Here is a 16,997-nt window from a genome sequence, read left to right as displayed (position 1 = left end):
GTAAGTAGACATTATAATCAGGAAGTACTAACACCTCAAGGCCCATCTGTGGACGTCTCTATGTAAGCAAATGTCCAATTAAGTGTTAGAAATGATAAAAGGAATGGCTCATAAGCAATAAGTGATGGCAATAGTTTGAGAAATCAGATGGATGGAGAGGTGGGCTTCCCTTACATTCCCTGCTGCCTCTGTACAACTCTCCACCAGCGCAAGCCATGGGAGATGTGCCTGCGGAATGGACATTTCCCAGCCCTGCAGCCCTGGTACCAGGCTGTGGGACTTAAACACAAGGAAGCAGCTACCAAGCAGCATGGGGAGCCCAAGGAGAGGCACTTCTGACTGCTCTCTGGGGGGCCTCCATTCTACTCATTCTCAGACAAGCTGTGTATGTGTCTTCCTCCTCCTCTTCCTCCAAGGCTGGGCTGAGCAGAGCTGAGGGATCCTTCCTCCTTCTCTTCCTCCCTGGCCTCCTTCGAGGGGCTGCGTGGTCTTCCTCACCAGATGACTCACATACCGGGGCGACTGATGGATTGATCTTTCTTTCTCTTCCTGCTTCCAGCCCCTGCTAGGTCACCTGGGGGGTCCAGCCTCCTTCTCCTTCAAGGCCACCTTCATGTACCTGCGCTTCCTAGACTCCTTCTCCTCACAGGCCACCTGCAGGTGTTTGAGGGAGCCATCCTCCTCTTCTGCCTCTCAGGCCACCCTAGGGTGCCTGGGGAGTCTCCCCTCCATCCTGCAAGTAGGAGGAAAATTGGGAGTTTGGGAATGGAGGAGGCCAAAACCAGGCCTAGCACCTGAAAACTTTCCCTCTGTCCCTCTAGACTTGGCAGGCGGTCAAGATGATTAGATGATTTTTTTTTCTTTCTTTCTTTTTTTTTTTTTTTTTTAAGAAACTAACGATGGCTTGATTAGCTCGCATCATAACCAGTGGAGATCCAGAACACGAAGCCCAGCAGTGAAAACTAAAAAGCAGGACTCCTGCTGTTAGGTTTCTTTGCCTGGTATGAAGAATCCCACCCTTCAAGAGCAGTCCATTGTACTGAATATTGGATGGCCATAGTGTTGAAGCCTGTAAGTAGGGCTGTCACATAGGCCCTCATTAAAGTAAGGAGGAAAATGTGCCTGAGTCATATATTTGAGACAGACATAAATGATCAGTTTGGGTAATCAGTGTCTTTTAAGTCAGAGCTGCAGAAGATATTACACCTTAAGCGGAGAGACTGATTTGAAGGGGCACACGCACACTGGAAGTCATCTGGTTACCCCCACACGTACTTCCACTTTAACATGTCTATGATTCTATACAAGTTCAAGGGAAGCTCTAAACTTAGGCAGTCCAGAAGAAGAGAATAAATTCTAAATCTCAACATCCAATTCAACTGTTTATGGAATAGTCTTATGGCTCCTTTCTGACCTGTGACTTCACAACATGAAGATTTTATTTTTATCCCACATCAGAACTAAGCAAAGAAAGGTTAATGAGCCCTTTCTATATAATTAGCTGCTGAGGATAAAGCCTAACTCTGTACTTTCTTCAAATTCAGAGAGTTTCTAATGATCCCCTTTGTGACTGTCCTGAAAATCTTTGCTGAACTCTCCTTCAGGGATTCTGCCCATGAGGACCAAATAAGTAAGTGTACCCAGAAGCTGTCTCCCTGCACAAGCCTTTTGGGGGCAAAGTCAACCATTCTGGCCAAAAGGTTGGTGTGATTCATTGCTGCTTCTTGCCACTGGAGCTGAAATGATGATTTTCTTTCTTTTCAGGTATCAGCTTGCAAACTTCCCTTCTCTCCTCATGTTACATTAGAATCGTTTTAAAAACAGAGACAAAATGGACTGTATTTCTTCTTTCTATCTTAGAATACAGCATACCTATCATGTGTAATTCAGATCTGGTTCGGAAGGGCTCATCCAGATGCCAGGTAAGACTAGAGAATTATAGAGATGGATTCTTGGCATACGCTTCAGCTCTAGAATAAGATTTGATTGTACAATCTTCAAGTTTGAAAATTCATTGTTTTGCAGCAAAAGCTTATTATTGGGATACACCTACACTGTAAGTTTTCCATATGACTGAAGTTCTTATTCTAATTGCTAGACATCACTTTAAATATAACAACACCTCTGTGAAAGCATTTGAATAGCTGGTCTCCTGTCCTAGACCGAGAATGTAGACTGAGCAGAAAAGACAGCGGAAAGGCACAAGAACAGGACTACGCAAAGGATCCAGGGTCATGCTGGAAACCTGCAGCTTTGCCAGGAGCATTACACAGGTCTGAGCCGTGTCAGTCACAGTGATTTTTGCCAGTATGGCCCTAGATTTTTTATTTTCTGAACAGAATAAAAATGTGTTTCAGCAATGAGAACAACTTTTCACTTCTGGCCATGCAGTAAAATTACTTATTGTTTGCAGAAGAAAAGACCTTGGTTTCAGCATTATGTTTGTGTACACTTAAAATAGTATTAATAACAGGAGGGAGAATAATAGATCATGGATCTTTCCATATGATGAGGATGCTCAAATTCCCTCAGAGAAAAAAAATGTGTTCATTGAGTGGGTGGAAGTGAAGAACAGCTGCAGCTGTTTCTCTGCAGCACAGAGAAACATTTATGATATGTTGGAGCATGGAGAGAATTTTAAAGTGAAAACAGCGTCTGTTGTGCAACTTGAAGTCAAATGTAGTTTCCTATAGAGGGGGAGTGTAAAGATGTACCTCAAACACATATTAGCTACACTGATGGGTACTAAAAGGATGACAACCAAGACATAGTTTCACTGATGTGCCTTTTATCTGAGCAAAAGTATCGAGCGCTCCCAGTGTCTCCTCCCATGCTTTAGGACACTATTGTATAAAGGCAAAACAATAGCATACCATATTGCAGGAGGGCTTAATGATGCCCTAACAAAAGCTGTCACAAATGTCTTTGAAAAGCAGAAGACTGCTGAGCAATTGCAAGAGGTTTTGATATACTGCAAATTTTTTTTTAAAAAAGGGAACCTCAGGGATGCTTCAAGTGGAAAAAAAAATGACCCATGTGGTGACACATAGTTTGCTGCAGGTATTTCTGTGTTTAGCTCTACTTTTCTCATCTTTGTTTTCCCATTATTTGTCTCAAATATCATATCATCACCTTTTAACACCTACTTGGATTACAGACCAGTTCCAGCCCCTGGAAGACTTCAGAATAGTTACTCAGCCCCTGGGGATTTGCTCAGAATTTAACCATAGGTAGGTGCTACAGAAAGCATCAAAGCTTTGTACTTTTTTGAGGATAATGTAAAGATCGTGGCATCATATGTACATGCGACTGCTATCTCATTTCATACTGTTTTCCTCATTCCAACAGGTATACTATCCTGAAATATGATAAACGTGGCTAAAGACAATAGCACTTTGGTGACAGAGTTCATACTCCTAGGACTGACAGACAAGCTAGAGCTGCAGCTTCCTCTCTTCATCATCTTCTTAGTGATTTATTTCATCACTCTCATAGGCAATCTTGGGATGGTGACCCTGATCAGGATAACCCCCAAGCTGCACACTCCCATGTACTTCTTCCTCTGCAATTTGTCTTTTGTTGATCTTTGCTATTCCTCTGTCTTTTCTCCAAGAATTTTAATTGGCTTCTTAGTGGAAAACAAAGCCATTCCTTACTCAGCATGTTTTGCCCAGCATTTCTCCTTCCTTGTGTTTGTGACTACAGAAGTGTTCTTGCTGGCTGTGATGGCGTATGACCGCTACATGGCTATTTGTATCCCGCTTCTCTACGCTACATCTATGCCAAAGAGACTCTGTATTCGGCTGGTGGCTGCGTCATACCTGGGGGGTATTTTGAACTCGCTAATGCAAACGTGTTGCTTGCTGCAGCTTCCTTTCTGTGGGCCTAATGTCATCAACCACTACTTTTGTGACACTAACCCTCTGCTGAAACTCACCTGCTCGGATGGCCGTTTCAATGAGATTTTACTTGTAACATTCAATGGGGCCATTTCTATGTCTATGCTGCTGGTCATCATCCTCTCATACGTGCGTGTCCTCCTCTGCATCCTCAAGATTAGGTCTTCAGAAGGAAGGCACAAGGCCTTCTCCACATGTGCCTCCCACCTTATGACTGTTACCTTGTTCTATGTGCCTGCAGGACTGAGCCACATGCAGCCGGGGTCCAAGTACTCCCTGGAAATTGAGAAAGTCACTGCTGTATTTTATACCATTATAGTCCCCATGCTCAACCCTCTGATCTATAGCTTGAGGAACAAGGAGGTGAAGGAGGCACTTAAGAAAGCAACAGCAAATTGCATCTTTGGGAGTTCAGCTGCTCACTGAACTCGCTCCAAACAGATGATATAATTAAGAGCACTGTGAGTTTTATGCTAGTCATCTGCAGTTGTAAGGAATCACGTATATTTACAAAAAAAGCAGCAAATTAGTTAAAATCTACTGAGATAGACTGTTGCTAACATCCAGTCATTAGGGGCCTCTCTTATAGATCTTTCCTTGACATCTCGTGATTTATTTTGTGAAAGGTCTTGCAATATCATATGAGCTGGTCAAAATAAGCTCATAAGGATTTTCCCTCTTAGGACTGGTTTCCTAAGAAGTTGCAATAATTTAAGCAATGATTCTTCCACGAAGAAGTTCCAGGAGAACTGAAGACTTTGTGGGATGGGGAGGGGGGAATATACAGGAAACTTATATACAGAAATATGAGGGTGCTGTACCAGTTGAGCAGGCAGAATTAGGACGATAGAAATGGCCTTGGTGACGGCACTGAAAAAAACCCACAAAGCAAAATTTTCTCAGTCCAGCTCAAGCCCCTCCATTTAGCAGTGTGATGTGAAATGTGCTTAGCAGGCCCTAATTTATAAGCAGAACTGAATTTCTCTTCTTGTAGTACCTAGGGAGTATTATGCCTGTGATGCTGTTCAGAGAGCAGCTGTATCTACACTTTGGATTCACTAGGAATCCTGTATGCTGCTTTTAAATACTCTTTCTGTACTCCTTAAATAAAGGCTAATAGACTTGTAAGGCAGCATTCAAAACACTGAAGGTAGATGCCAGTTTGAGCTAATGGGATCAAATATGTGCAACCACAAACAGCCCATTTAAGGCGTGAATCCCCTCCGGACATACACATCTCCCTTACACCAAGGCTGCTTCTTTGAAAAAAATGATGGAATAAATCTGGGTCTCTCTAATGTAATTTCATTATTTGTCAATAGCTGACATCCCTGAGCAAGGTTGTATGGCAAGAACCTTAGAGAAGAAGACTACAACTGTTGCTGTTAATGCCGGGCGGTTGCTTGGTGGATAAGGAGAAGTGAAGCCATGGGGAATACTTGCCAGTTAAAGTGCTCTCTAGGATTATAGTGGTAAAAAGATGTGCCTAAGGGTATATAGGTACTCCCAAGTTGCAGTTTACCTCTTCTTAATACAGACTTTTTCTTTACAAGGAGATGTATTACACCAATGTCTTTGCACTAAATACATTTTTTCCTCTCTTACTAACAGAAGGAAAATAGGGTAACCCACTTAGGTGAGCACATGTACATTTTAGATGCCTACAGTGAAGAAAGGAGGACTTCAGACATGATGCAGACTAACCATATCCGACCCAGACTGTTGAGTATCAGATTTTTAAGGACCATACAAAGTCTCTGACTCATTGGTTCACGCCATCCCTGTGCTGCTTCAGGACTGCAAGGAAAAGAAGCTTCCTACCATTTATAGTATTTTGAGCTAGGGAAGTTGCCAGATTAAATAAGCAGATTTCACTGCTATCAGGATTTAAATTGTGCGTTTTATCCTCTGATGCCTGAGGCATGTCATCTCTCGGAGTGAAACCATTTACGCAGAGGAACACAAGACTGTGCTCTATTCTCCTACCTCCTCTTTCTTACAAACAAGTCTTTGCATCATGACTGACAATGAAGCCACTTTTCATGTTAAAAGTGCTGCTTCAACATGTTCACACCACAACATTTACCCTCCAATCCAAAGTTGTTCACCAGCCACTGCCATTGGCTGTTTTACCGTGTGTTTTCAGCACCACAATCCCAGAGACCCTCAACGCATTTGCTCTCCAGGAACTCCTTTCAGTGATCTAATGTCCAAATGTTTCAACTGTGAAGATTCAACCTGGTTTGTTTATAAGACATACCTCTACACCCTTGTTCTGACAACGTGTCGATGTACGCACACCTATGACAAGGTGTTAATATAGAATGAGTTCCCCTGAGCCAATTCTATGCCTGCATGGTTTTGGATATTTCTTTTATAAATTGGGCAAAAAGTTTTCTGTAAAGCAAGTGATTCATACCATAGCAAACCCTCTGCAAGAAATAGATACAGGGCTGAGTGCTCCAGCAAAGCCCCTGCCCAATGTGATCCCTTGGGGGGGATTCTCAAGAATGAGATATTGAGAAAGAAGGACTGCAGTTTTTCTAGAGTCGTTCTGTAAGACAGGAACACATTTTGACATCATGATTGTTAGGACAGCCATGTGGAAAGAAAAGATCCGAATTAGTTAATTTGACAGTACCCAAGCAGAAAAATCCTAGAGGGAACACAGATGCCTGGGAGAACCTATATACTTAGTCTTCAGATGTCCAACTAGGTGAATTAGCTCTTCCTTTAGCTCTTTTATTGCTATGCCTGCTACAGATCAAAGTAGAGCAGTGAGACACTTTGTCCTTTGAATGGAGTGAAAAATTAAAAGCTTTCACGTTTCCATCACAACAAAACTTGTGAGCCTGCTGTAGATGTGTGGTCCTGTGAGCAGCGCAGACCTTCACTGACTTGTCGGGAAGAAGGAACTACAAATACTGATAGTGGGTAAAAGTAAGGGGAACCCAACAAAACTGAACTTATTGTGCAATCTCTCTTCTTGCTGCTTCAAGTATCAACATACCTCTCTTATGCTATGCACCTAGTTTGTTCCTGTGTTCTTGACTTCCTCCTCCTCCTGGCTATTTTCAGGTTCTCTGGGGATCAAAGTCCCAGGTGTCTTGAAACCGCCTATGAAAACAGCATCAGAAGGCCATGCAGCTTGTAACCAGAGCAAGAGACACGGGAAATATGACAGCAAATACAACAAAGAGGTAGGTGATGTATCAAAACAAAGCCTGGGGAAAGGATATTTGTAGTGACTTTCTGAACAAACAGGCACCTGATTCCACATTGGTCCTTTAATCAGTGGCATCTTACTACATGACCTCCTGATCGGTTGACTGGACCTGCTGTTGAGGTCATTTACATCTTGAAGTCCCTCACATCTTGTTCAGACAAGGCAGTGCTATCCGTTCAGGTAAGTGGCCATCTTTGCCAAAAGAAATCATGCAAAGCTGTTTTACTCGTCTACAGCATCTTTCTGATTAGACTTTCTCACTTTACGTAGATATTAAAGAAAATAGGCATTTCCATGATGCAAAATGTCATTTAAAACCTTTTTTTTTCTTCTTTTCACAGAGAAATTTCATAAACAGCTTATTGAATGCATTCCTCTGCACTACTGTTAACTATTTTTGATACAAAAGGCAGAAGACCCTCTCGTATTTGTCTTCCCAAGTGATGCAGAAGCAGATAATCTACAAGTACCAGTGCAATGGATAAACAAAATCACACCACAGTGACAGAGTTTATTCTCTTGGGATTGACAGATCACCCAACACTGCAGGTGCCCCTCTTCATTGTGTTCCTCATGGTCTATATTGCTACTTTGACGGGAAACCTGGGAATGATCTTGTTGGTCAGAGCTGAAGCCCGTCTGCGCACCCCCATGTACTTCTTCCTTAGCCATTTATCCCTTGTTGACATTTGCTATTCATCATCCATTGTGCCAAAGATGTTAGTCAACTTTTTGTCTGAAACAAAAGTCAGTTCCTTCTTTAGCTGCGCCACACAAATGTCTCTTTTTGTCCATTTTGTTGTCACAGAGTCTTTTCTACTGGCCGTGATGGCTTATGATCGTTATGTAGCCATCTGTAATCCACTTCTTTACATGCTTGTTATGTCCAGAAAACTCTGTATTTGTTTGGTAGCTGGATCCTATATATTGTGGTATCATATGCTCCCTGACACACACTTATTCCGCCTTTCGACTATCCTTCTGTGGACCTAACACCATTAACCATTTTTTCTGTGATATTTCTCCAGTGTTAGCTCTTGCCTGTTCTGACACACATATCAATGAAGTGCTGCTTCTCAGCTTTGCTACCTTTGTGGAAACCAGCACAATCATAATCATCCTCACCTCTTACACCATCGTTATCCTGGCTGTGCTGAGGATCCGCTCTAAAGCAGGAAAGTACAAAGCCTTCTCTACATGTGCCTCCCATCTAACAGTTATCACTCTATTCCATGTGACCAATCCTTTTCATGTATTGCCGTCCCAGACATCCATATTCTATGGACACAGACAAAAATCACCTCTGTCTTTTACACAGTGGTCATCCCCATGCTGAACCCCCTCATTTACAGCTTCAGGAACAGGGAGGTGAAGGATGCTTTGGGAAGAGTCATGGAGCGAAAACCTTTCTCCTGGTGACTGTAGATGTTGCTGGGTTTAGATCACTCATAGTATAAATCTGAGATGAAGAAAAGTATCCAGATCTTTGGAATTGCACCTTTATGACCAACGTCACAAAGAAGTTTGAAGCACTTTCAGTGGCAAAGTCATCAAATATATCTCTAACAGAGAAGAATAGCAAATGAAAGGCAGAGAAATGGTCCCAAATGCAATGAATTTTCTTTATGTTAAACAGATATATAAGACAGTGACTGCTTGGCACTTCTGTGGAGTTGCAATCCCACCTTCCTTAGTATAAAAATCAACTGTTATAACAGCCCTCGCATACTGGGGTTTCCAGCTACACCGAGCATTCTTAATATTAACCCTTGCATTTTTTATTGGAATTTGGGGTTAGCTAATCAAATCCCTGTCAAAATTATACAGCAGTCTAAATTTGTCAGTTTACCTCTACTTTCCCTAGCAGAGAGACAGGCATTTGCAGTGGGTGATTCACCTCAGCCTTTGGTGGAAGATGCACATGGTAGAGAAAGTGGGGTGAATCCCAACTGCATTATCCCTAGCCACTTGAGTTGACTTTAAAGAAATTAATGCCAAAAAAAAACAAAAGAAGTTTATTTTTTAAAAGTTTCACTTATCACAATTCCAAAGAATCATCTTTTTCATGTGTATTCCATAACTGCATTGTAGACAAAATTATGAAGCACCCTTCTTGCACAGCCACATAAAAGTTGTTGCAAAAAAGTGAAGTGTAGAGCATACAACTCAACCACTTTTTGCAGCAGTGAGACTGTTTTCATCACATCATATTGGAGGTCATATATTCTCTGTCTTGAAGAAGTAGTGGCCCCCTCCTGGGTTTGGTGTTACTTTATGAGACTTCAGGACCCCTGGAAGTCTTGATTTCTTTCATCCATGGTAATGACTTCTTTTCTGCTCTTAGCAACAACATATAGGAATAGAAATGAAAGAAAATGTGATGAAAAAAGGCAAAGATTAAAAGAAGAGAACTATCACTGAAATGCTTCTCTGTGCATCCATTTCCACACCCTCAATCTTCTATCAAGCTAGTCATTCCTATTCTTTCTCTCTGGGTATCTGCTTTATATTCACAGGCAGTCTCCCTGTTAATGTCATTTCTCAGTGCATTTACAAGTACATCAAGAGTACGATTCAGGCTCGAGGTGTCTCCAAGGGACAGCACGTCCCATTCATCCTTCTCAACTAGCTACAGAGGAGTCCTGGCTGACTAGGCTCCCAGGAAACTATCATTTTTTAAACTAGTATCTACTATTATTTCTCTACTGCCCTCTTGCCTCACAGATTTTAGGAGACCTGGAGTTTGACTGAGGTCTGAAACAGAGCAAAGGGGTTTCCAGCCTGCGTTAACTGGGAGTTGCAAGAGAGCAATTGCCATGGATCCATCTTATCCTTAAAACATCTTAGTGATTAACAAATAAATTCTAGAGATATAGGCATTTTGATCAGTTGGAGAAATCACTCCAGCTGGATCAACACACCTCTTACTAGCATTCAGCAGGTCAGGCCAGATCCGTATGCTCCTTGACCATGCTTTAAGTGTATGTGCAAGGTTTATCATCTTGATTCAGCTGATGGTCAGTAACTTCTTAAATGCTGGTAACAAGACTTAAACGTGCATATGGTGATAGATTTGAAATATGATAATTAGTTGTATAAACATGACATGGTGCCAATGCTACTGTCATATTGAAGCTAACTTCGTGCTGCACACCACATTATCCTTCCTTCTGTCTGCCCAAAACTGTGCCTCTGCCTCTCCACTCTGATTTCTTAATGTGCCTCCTCACATTTATGGTGGAGGATCTTTTCCCCTCCTTTTCTCCCTGTGACTGAAGAGTTAGGGCAAGTTTATGGGATGGGGAGCTACCAAGGGAGGAGATTAACCTGAATTAGTGGCTTTCTTTCTTACACCTAAACAGAGGGTACCAGTTTTAGCAAGGCTTCAGCTGGTGTGGCATTCACTGTGTGATGATGTTCCCCCAGGGCCTGCCCTGCAGAAAAGTTAGTCCACTTGGAAAGCAGGATGATGGGAGACCCATTGCATGCTAACTTGCCCTGCCTCAAAATCCCATTGACCGTTGTTCAAGATATTTGTTAATATGGCAATATCTGGCCATATCATAATACTTGTTCAAGTGCCTGCATTATCAAGGACTCAGGTGGTCCACAGCTTTTCCTGTATCCACAACCTTATTCCTAGGATTGCAATAGTAGTGTGGAAGTGTATAAGGAAGAAGGGGAATGACCAGCTGACAAGAACTGGAAAACAGACCACCTTGTTCACGGCAGCAAGAAAACTCTGTTCAACAGTAATTTAGAGTAGAGCAAGGATGAAAGCCACAGTTTTCCTGACTCTTAAAGCCATTGAATTAATAATGCATTTGCCCTTGGAAAACTCCAAGATCTGGTCTTAAATGCTAGACTGGGGGCCTAGATCACTGAACAGTGTCCCTCAAACCTATCCTTCCCTTGAGGTTCAGTGTGTTTGAGAGGGAAACATTTCACTAGTGACAATTTAACTCACATCCATCCACAGTGTGGAATAGGTAGCTTCAGTTACAAAACCTCGTCCAGGTTTCATCTGAGTCTTCTCAGTCTCAGGCAATCATTTCTAAATTCCCTCCCAGAGGAGCTTGTTAAGACAGTGTTCTCCGGGACAGCTATTACCTCTGATTGATGAATTGCTCAAGAAATAGAAGTTATTTGGATGGTGAAATAAATAAATAAATAAAGAACCAAGCAAGCAAACTCTGGCTACTGTTCCCCCTGGTGGCAATGAATCTTCACAACACCTACAATTTTCTAGTTAGAAAAGTGAGAGGTGGGATGTGTAATTTCTGGTAGGAGCTGGCTCCTGCAGAACAAGAAATACAGCCAATTTTTATTTTTCTCAGTCATTCTTTGGTTTTCATTGTTTTTTTCTTTCTTCAAATTCCCCTTCCCCACTGCTTAATGCCTAAGTGCTTATTCTCTGGATGCTGCTTGCACTGATAATGTGTTTACTTTTTCTTTTGTCTTTAACAAACCACCAGGGGCAAATTAGAAAGCCAATTAGGCATTGTTTCAAAACTTTTAATAGCAGAAATTGTGAAAGAAAAAAATGAAGAGCAATGTATGGTGAAGGAGCCTTAAAGGCACTAACAAGGAAAGATCAATTTAACTCTGCAAAGGTCTCGCAAATCAGCAGTGTGGTTGATATCTGGTTGATAAGCTAGCCTTATTCAAACATTTTGATTTTCATCTTTATTAGGTTTATAATACCTATCACCTTATCACCAAATGACAGCTTCACAGTTTATCCACTTAGATCTTGTGTTTACCTAGGAAAAGCTCCACAGAAGCTGGATCTCAGGTGCCAGCCCGTAATCATGGAAACCCTAAATGTTAAATGCAGTGTTTGGGTTAGCTAAGGGGCTTGTCCAGAGCATCTGAAACACTTTGGAGCTGTTTTTACCTGTGTACCACAAAAATGTCAACCTCTCGGTTAGTCCCAAGGACAAGAGCCATCACCCATTGATCACCCACCAATCATGTGGATATTGCTGTGGATTTGCACAACAAATCGTATAGCTGATGACACAGAGATGGGTTAAGTGATAAGCATTTCTGCTTCTCCATTTTCCATTTGACAGCACAAATGCTCATTTATAGATGGAGTTTGTAAAGAAGAACTGTGAGGAGGCAAACACCAGCGGGCATATTTCTATGTCTTAGTGCATGTTCTTGTATTCATATGGTCACAGTAAGAATCCTAGCAGAACTTGGGAGAAGAAGAAATGCCAACTCACTGTGCTGTGCTAAACTCAGCAAGAAGACTTGTAGCACACACAGGCAGTAGCTTGCAACATTCTGAGAAAGTATTTGGCATTTTCTCTGATAGAGACATCTATCTACTAAAATCAAAAATGGAATGCCTCATATCCTTCAAAATACTGAGCTGATGGCCATGGCTTTTTATTAAAGCTAATCTGAGATTTGAGTATGGTGAAGAACTCAGTAGAAGTGTGTATCTACACAGAGATAACCCATAATAATATCTTGCATGATGTATATCAACATGTATTTATAAAGTTGTATTTTACATTAAATATATAACGCCATTCATAGAATCCTAGAATTATCCTGGTAGAAAAGGACTTCTGGAAGTCTCTGGTCCAATCGTCTGCTCACAACAGGGATGATTTCCTTGCAAAATCAGGTTTTTCAAGGCCTTGTCCCATTAAGCTGTGATTATCTCCAAGGATAGAGATTCCACAGCCTCTGAGAGAAAAATTCCCAGTTATTCCTAATTATGTACATTCCTCTATTAAGTCTTAATGAAGAGAGCATGCCTGTAGTATAACGGTCAGCTGCTATATGAGACTAACTCTAATGGGTGATTTATCAAGAGGCCCTTTCACAGGCTTTTATACCCTGAAGTGAACGTCTGAAGTAATGCAGGTATCTTGAAGGTGAGCTTCTCCCCAGCATCTACATAGAGAACTTAAGCTGGCTATCTTAAATGGAGATGTAGGCATCTGAGGTAGTCTAGAGTTAGATGAATTAAGTCCCATTTTGTGGAGCTATATTCAGTGCACATGCAATTTTTCAGTGCCTGCACTACCGTGTTTATTCTGTTCAATGTACAGCTACAATTCTTTCTGCTGTTCTCCTCAGAGCATCCTTCACTTCCTTGTTCCTCAAGCTGTAGATGAGGGGGTTCAACATGGGGATCACCACTGTGTAGAAAACAGAGACCACTTTGTCACTGTTCAGAGAGTAACTAGAGCTGGGACGCAAATACATGAAGATCGTTGTCCCATATAACATGCTCACAGCCGTCAGGTGGGAAGCACAGGTGGAGAAGGCTTTTTGCCTGCCATCAGCTGAACGGATCCTCAGGATGGCAAAGGATGAAAATATAGGAGACCAGGATGGTGGAGACAGTGCTGAGCTCAATAACACCAGCTAAGGAGAAGAGGATCATCTCATTGATGTAGGTGTTGGTACAGGACAGAGCAAGGAGGGGAGGGACATCACAGAAGAAGTGGTTGATAACATTGGAGTTGCAGAAAGGCAGTCTGATGATGAAGATCATCTGTATGACAGAGTTTATGATACCCCCTAGGTATGATCCAACCACCAGCTGTATACACCGCCTCCTAGTCATAACAACTGAATAGAGAAGAGGGCTACAGATGGCCACATATCGGTCATAGGCCATTACAGCTAAGAGAAAGCATTCAGTTGTCACAAAGACAATATAAAAGAAGGCTTGCCCTGTACAGCCAACAAAGGAAATGGTTTTCGTCTCTGACAGGAAGTTCACCAAAGTCCTGGGAGCAATGACAGAAGAGAAACAGATATCAACAACAGAGAGGCTACCGAGGAAAAAGTACATAGATGTGTGGAGTCGGGGATCGCCTCGGATGACTACAATTATCCCCATGTTGCCCAAAAGGGTAATCATGTAGATGATCAGAAACACCACAAAGAGGACTGCCTTCATCTTCGGGTGGTCACTCAGGCCTTCGAGAATGAACTCTGCCACCAACGTGTAATTCCTCTCTGCCATTCAGTGTCTCATGTCTATTGAGGAGGAAGAGAGCATTAAAACTTAATATAGTGAAAACCATGCCTTTTCTGCTCCCCTCTCTCTTTAAATTGAAATGGGATAACTTGCTTTTTTACATCTTCCACCAATAGGGCCCACCAATCATTCATTTCTAGGGTATTTGCAAGGGACTGACCGCACTTTGGCCATTGAGAAGATACCCATCTAGCTAGTCTCCTTTACAGTTCAAGGAAGGAGAAAGGCATCTTTTGAATGGAAGGCATCCCAGCTTTCATAAACACTTATCTCTGCACATCTGAAGAACGTCTCACTTCTGAAGATGTCTCACTTCCCTGGCTATGGGTAGAGCTTACAGTAGGTACACTTCCATTTCAGTACCTCATTTTGGTACCTGTAGTTTAATGGGGTTGGACACAGACTCAATTATCATCTCTGTCCTTAACCTCTTGCAATCAAGATTTTCTCCACATCTGTTTCCTCTTCTGCTTTTTCAAAGAGAAATGACACAGTGCCCAGAAGAATACAGCTTGGTACTGTAATACCTCAGAGTAAGAGTCAAAACACTGTAGCTTTTCTTTATTAGTTTTGGAAACAACCCTGAGGTAACGATAAAGAGTTATGAATTCTGGAGGAAGGATAAAGAGAGTGAGGGAACATTACACTATCTCATCACTCATTCAGAAAGTGAGGGATTAATACTAGAGTGTCAGAAACTTTGGGGAGAGGAAGACAAGGCCTGAAAGGAAGACCATGAGGGCAGTTCGGGTCTGAAGGCAAATGAAGAGAAAGAGAACATGACAATACACAGAGAACTGAGGCATATTCCAGATCTTCTGACCTTCCTACTTCTCATCTCACTGAGAGCTTCAAACTTCATCTGTCATGCTGCTAGCTTTTCTCTTCAACTATTCTGTCTGCCCTCTTGCCCCTCAAACCATCTAATTCCTGTAGGCTTCCCTGCCTTTGTTTTTACCTTGTTCCTCTCTCTACCCCTTCACTTGTGACTCTCTGGCTGTGTCAAACTTCTCCATATGGCTCGTCTCGCCCTTGTGCATTTTATCCTTCTTCTGTCATTCCCTGTATCACAGAAGAATCTCTCTATCCAACCACCTTTTTAGCCTGTATTTAATCTTTCTGAGGCACTATTTAAGTTGTGGCCAATCTATTTGGTTTTCAGTGTCTGAGTATGATTGCAGAGGCCATGCAATTGAGTTGAGCACTCCAGATCTATCTTCGATTTCCCTGTGACATCCTGAGCCAATGCATTATTCTTTGTATGAAGGAAAAGAGAGTTTACCTGGGTTTGATAAATGATTAAACTCTTTCAGTCAATGCTCCAAGCTATTCAGCATGTCAGCAGAGTCCACTTTGTACTTTCTCATCACTTTCCTTTTCTCTGCTTTCAACAGGACGTGACAGAGGTAGCACAGTATGTGGATTCACAGTACGTGATCATGCCTTATATTTTCAGAAATGGACTGAAATACAAAATCTGATTTACAGAAGTGACCTATTTTAATGCTGCTAGGGGTAGTTGTGTGTATGAGTAAGAACTCCCTGAGTTGTACTAAATAACCAAAGCAAAAGTGGAATCCACAGTGTTATCACTGCCCATTAGTTTCTAGTAGAACATCAAGTGGCACCTTGTGCTTTCCTCAGTGTGCTGGGATAGCAGTTTCCAAGTGTGAATTACACCTAGTCTATGGAGGAAAAGAAGGTACAGCTTCAGCCCCATGCAGAGCTGGGGATGCACTGAGAGGCAGCACTGTGAGGGGATGGCAGTTAGAGCCTTAAGGGAGAGAAATAGTCCAGACAAAACTGCCGACTTGTCCCTGCAGAGTCACTGTTCTTAAGAGGCGATCTTCTAAATCAGTCCTGTGGAAGCTTTCATGGGCCAGAGAAAGCTCTGCAGTGGCATGGCACAATATCCTGATGGCCAAGACATTCCCAAGGGCTTCTCCCATCCCGTTCCTCACTAGGCAAAACTCACCTCCCTGCAGTAGTTCCTTTCTCTCACTTTAACTGAAATAGGAGTCAAAACCACAGGTGAGGCCAGAGTTGTGCTGAGTCTAATTCCAATCGCCTGGGAGCTAAGCACCTAGTTAGGCCACAGGCCCACTTCCCCCAGGCCACACTCTGGGGGAAGTGTGAAACATGGGTTCCTGGTAACAAGAAGTAGTAGAAAACAATTCAGTGCTTAATGGATTTAATATTAGAATTGAAGTCTTACCTCATCAGATGACTGCTATAATCAGAAGAATCACTGCAGAACTATTCTCTATCAAATAGGTGTATGCACTCTATTTTAAATTGCCAGTGGTGGTGGTGGTGCACTTAATCTTTTTTCTTTCTGAATTTTCTCCTCTCCTTTTCTTGTCAATCTCACTAAACATACTATAAACCCCATGATTCCTGATCCATGAGGAGTTTCACATTCACAGTACTGGAGTGCATCCCAAGTCTGGAAGAAGGATTTCATCTTTTTTTAACCAACACAGAGGAGCAAATCTGTAGCTGCTGTAAATGAGAGCAGCCTTGCTGAAAATAAGACTGCTGCAGTGATTTAGACCAGATGAGAAGAGTCCCAGCAGAGTTCACTCTTATGAGTTTCAGGGAACAGTCACACCTACCTGTTGATGAAGGTTACCTTGCCTTACTGTCTGTAAAGTCTCTCCCTCCCATTTTCCATAAAACTACAGACTCATTAATCCTGGAGGAGTAGCCCTTGAAGCCATCCTCGCAGGTTTCCAATAACCAGTAATCTTTCCTGTGATCTCTAGAGCCTAATGCATGTTTTCATCAGGTGAGGCTCTTCACTGAAAACAACTTGTTTTCTTTATAGGGGTAAGTCCACAGGTCTTTGTGGGCAACAGGC

General features: G+C 42.2%; 3 protein-coding genes across 3 annotated transcripts; 2 read left to right on the top strand and 1 right to left on the bottom strand.

Moving 5' to 3' along the window:
* The first annotated feature begins 1,424 nt into the window (after window positions 1-1,424).
* On the top strand, window positions 1,425-4,325 carry LOC104571496 (olfactory receptor 5J3). Its single transcript, XM_010218602.2, has 2 exons — window positions 1,425-1,700; window positions 3,349-4,325. Exon 2 carries the CDS (start codon window positions 3,366-3,368, stop codon window positions 4,323-4,325), a length of 960 nt encoding a protein of 319 aa, XP_010216904.2. The 5' UTR covers window positions 1,425-1,700; window positions 3,349-3,365.
* Window positions 4,326-7,493: 3,168 nt separating this feature from the next.
* LOC104571494 (olfactory receptor 5AR1) lies at window positions 7,494-8,546 on the top strand. Its single transcript, XM_010218599.2, is given in 4 exon segments — window positions 7,494-8,052; window positions 8,054-8,365; window positions 8,367-8,414; window positions 8,416-8,546. Coding segments are annotated over 4 exon segments (939 nt in total). The 5' UTR covers window positions 7,494-7,602; the 3' UTR covers window positions 8,545-8,546.
* A 4,639-nt stretch (window positions 8,547-13,185) lies between these two features.
* On the bottom strand, window positions 13,186-14,123 carry LOC104571493 (olfactory receptor 5G9). The gene is given in 2 exon segments (XM_010218598.2): window positions 13,186-13,459; window positions 13,461-14,123. Coding segments are annotated over 2 exon segments (936 nt in total). The 5' UTR covers window position 14,123.
* Between the last annotated feature and the right edge of the window lie 2,874 nt (window positions 14,124-16,997).

This window comes from Tinamus guttatus, unplaced genomic scaffold (genome assembly GCF_059628265.1).
Source record: "Tinamus guttatus ecotype Peru unplaced genomic scaffold, ASM5962826v1 Tinamus_guttatus_pri_ptg000546l, whole genome shotgun sequence".
In the NCBI taxonomy this organism is placed as follows: domain Eukaryota; kingdom Metazoa; phylum Chordata; class Aves; order Tinamiformes; family Tinamidae; genus Tinamus; species Tinamus guttatus.
The sequence above is the reverse complement of the archived record's forward strand: the minus strand, read 5'-3'. Positions and strand labels throughout refer to the sequence as shown.

Coding starts and splice junctions, on each gene's coding strand:
- LOC104571496 (XM_010218602.2), top strand. CDS start 3,366: ATGATAAACGTGGCTAAAGACAATAGCACTTTGGTGACAGAGTTCATA.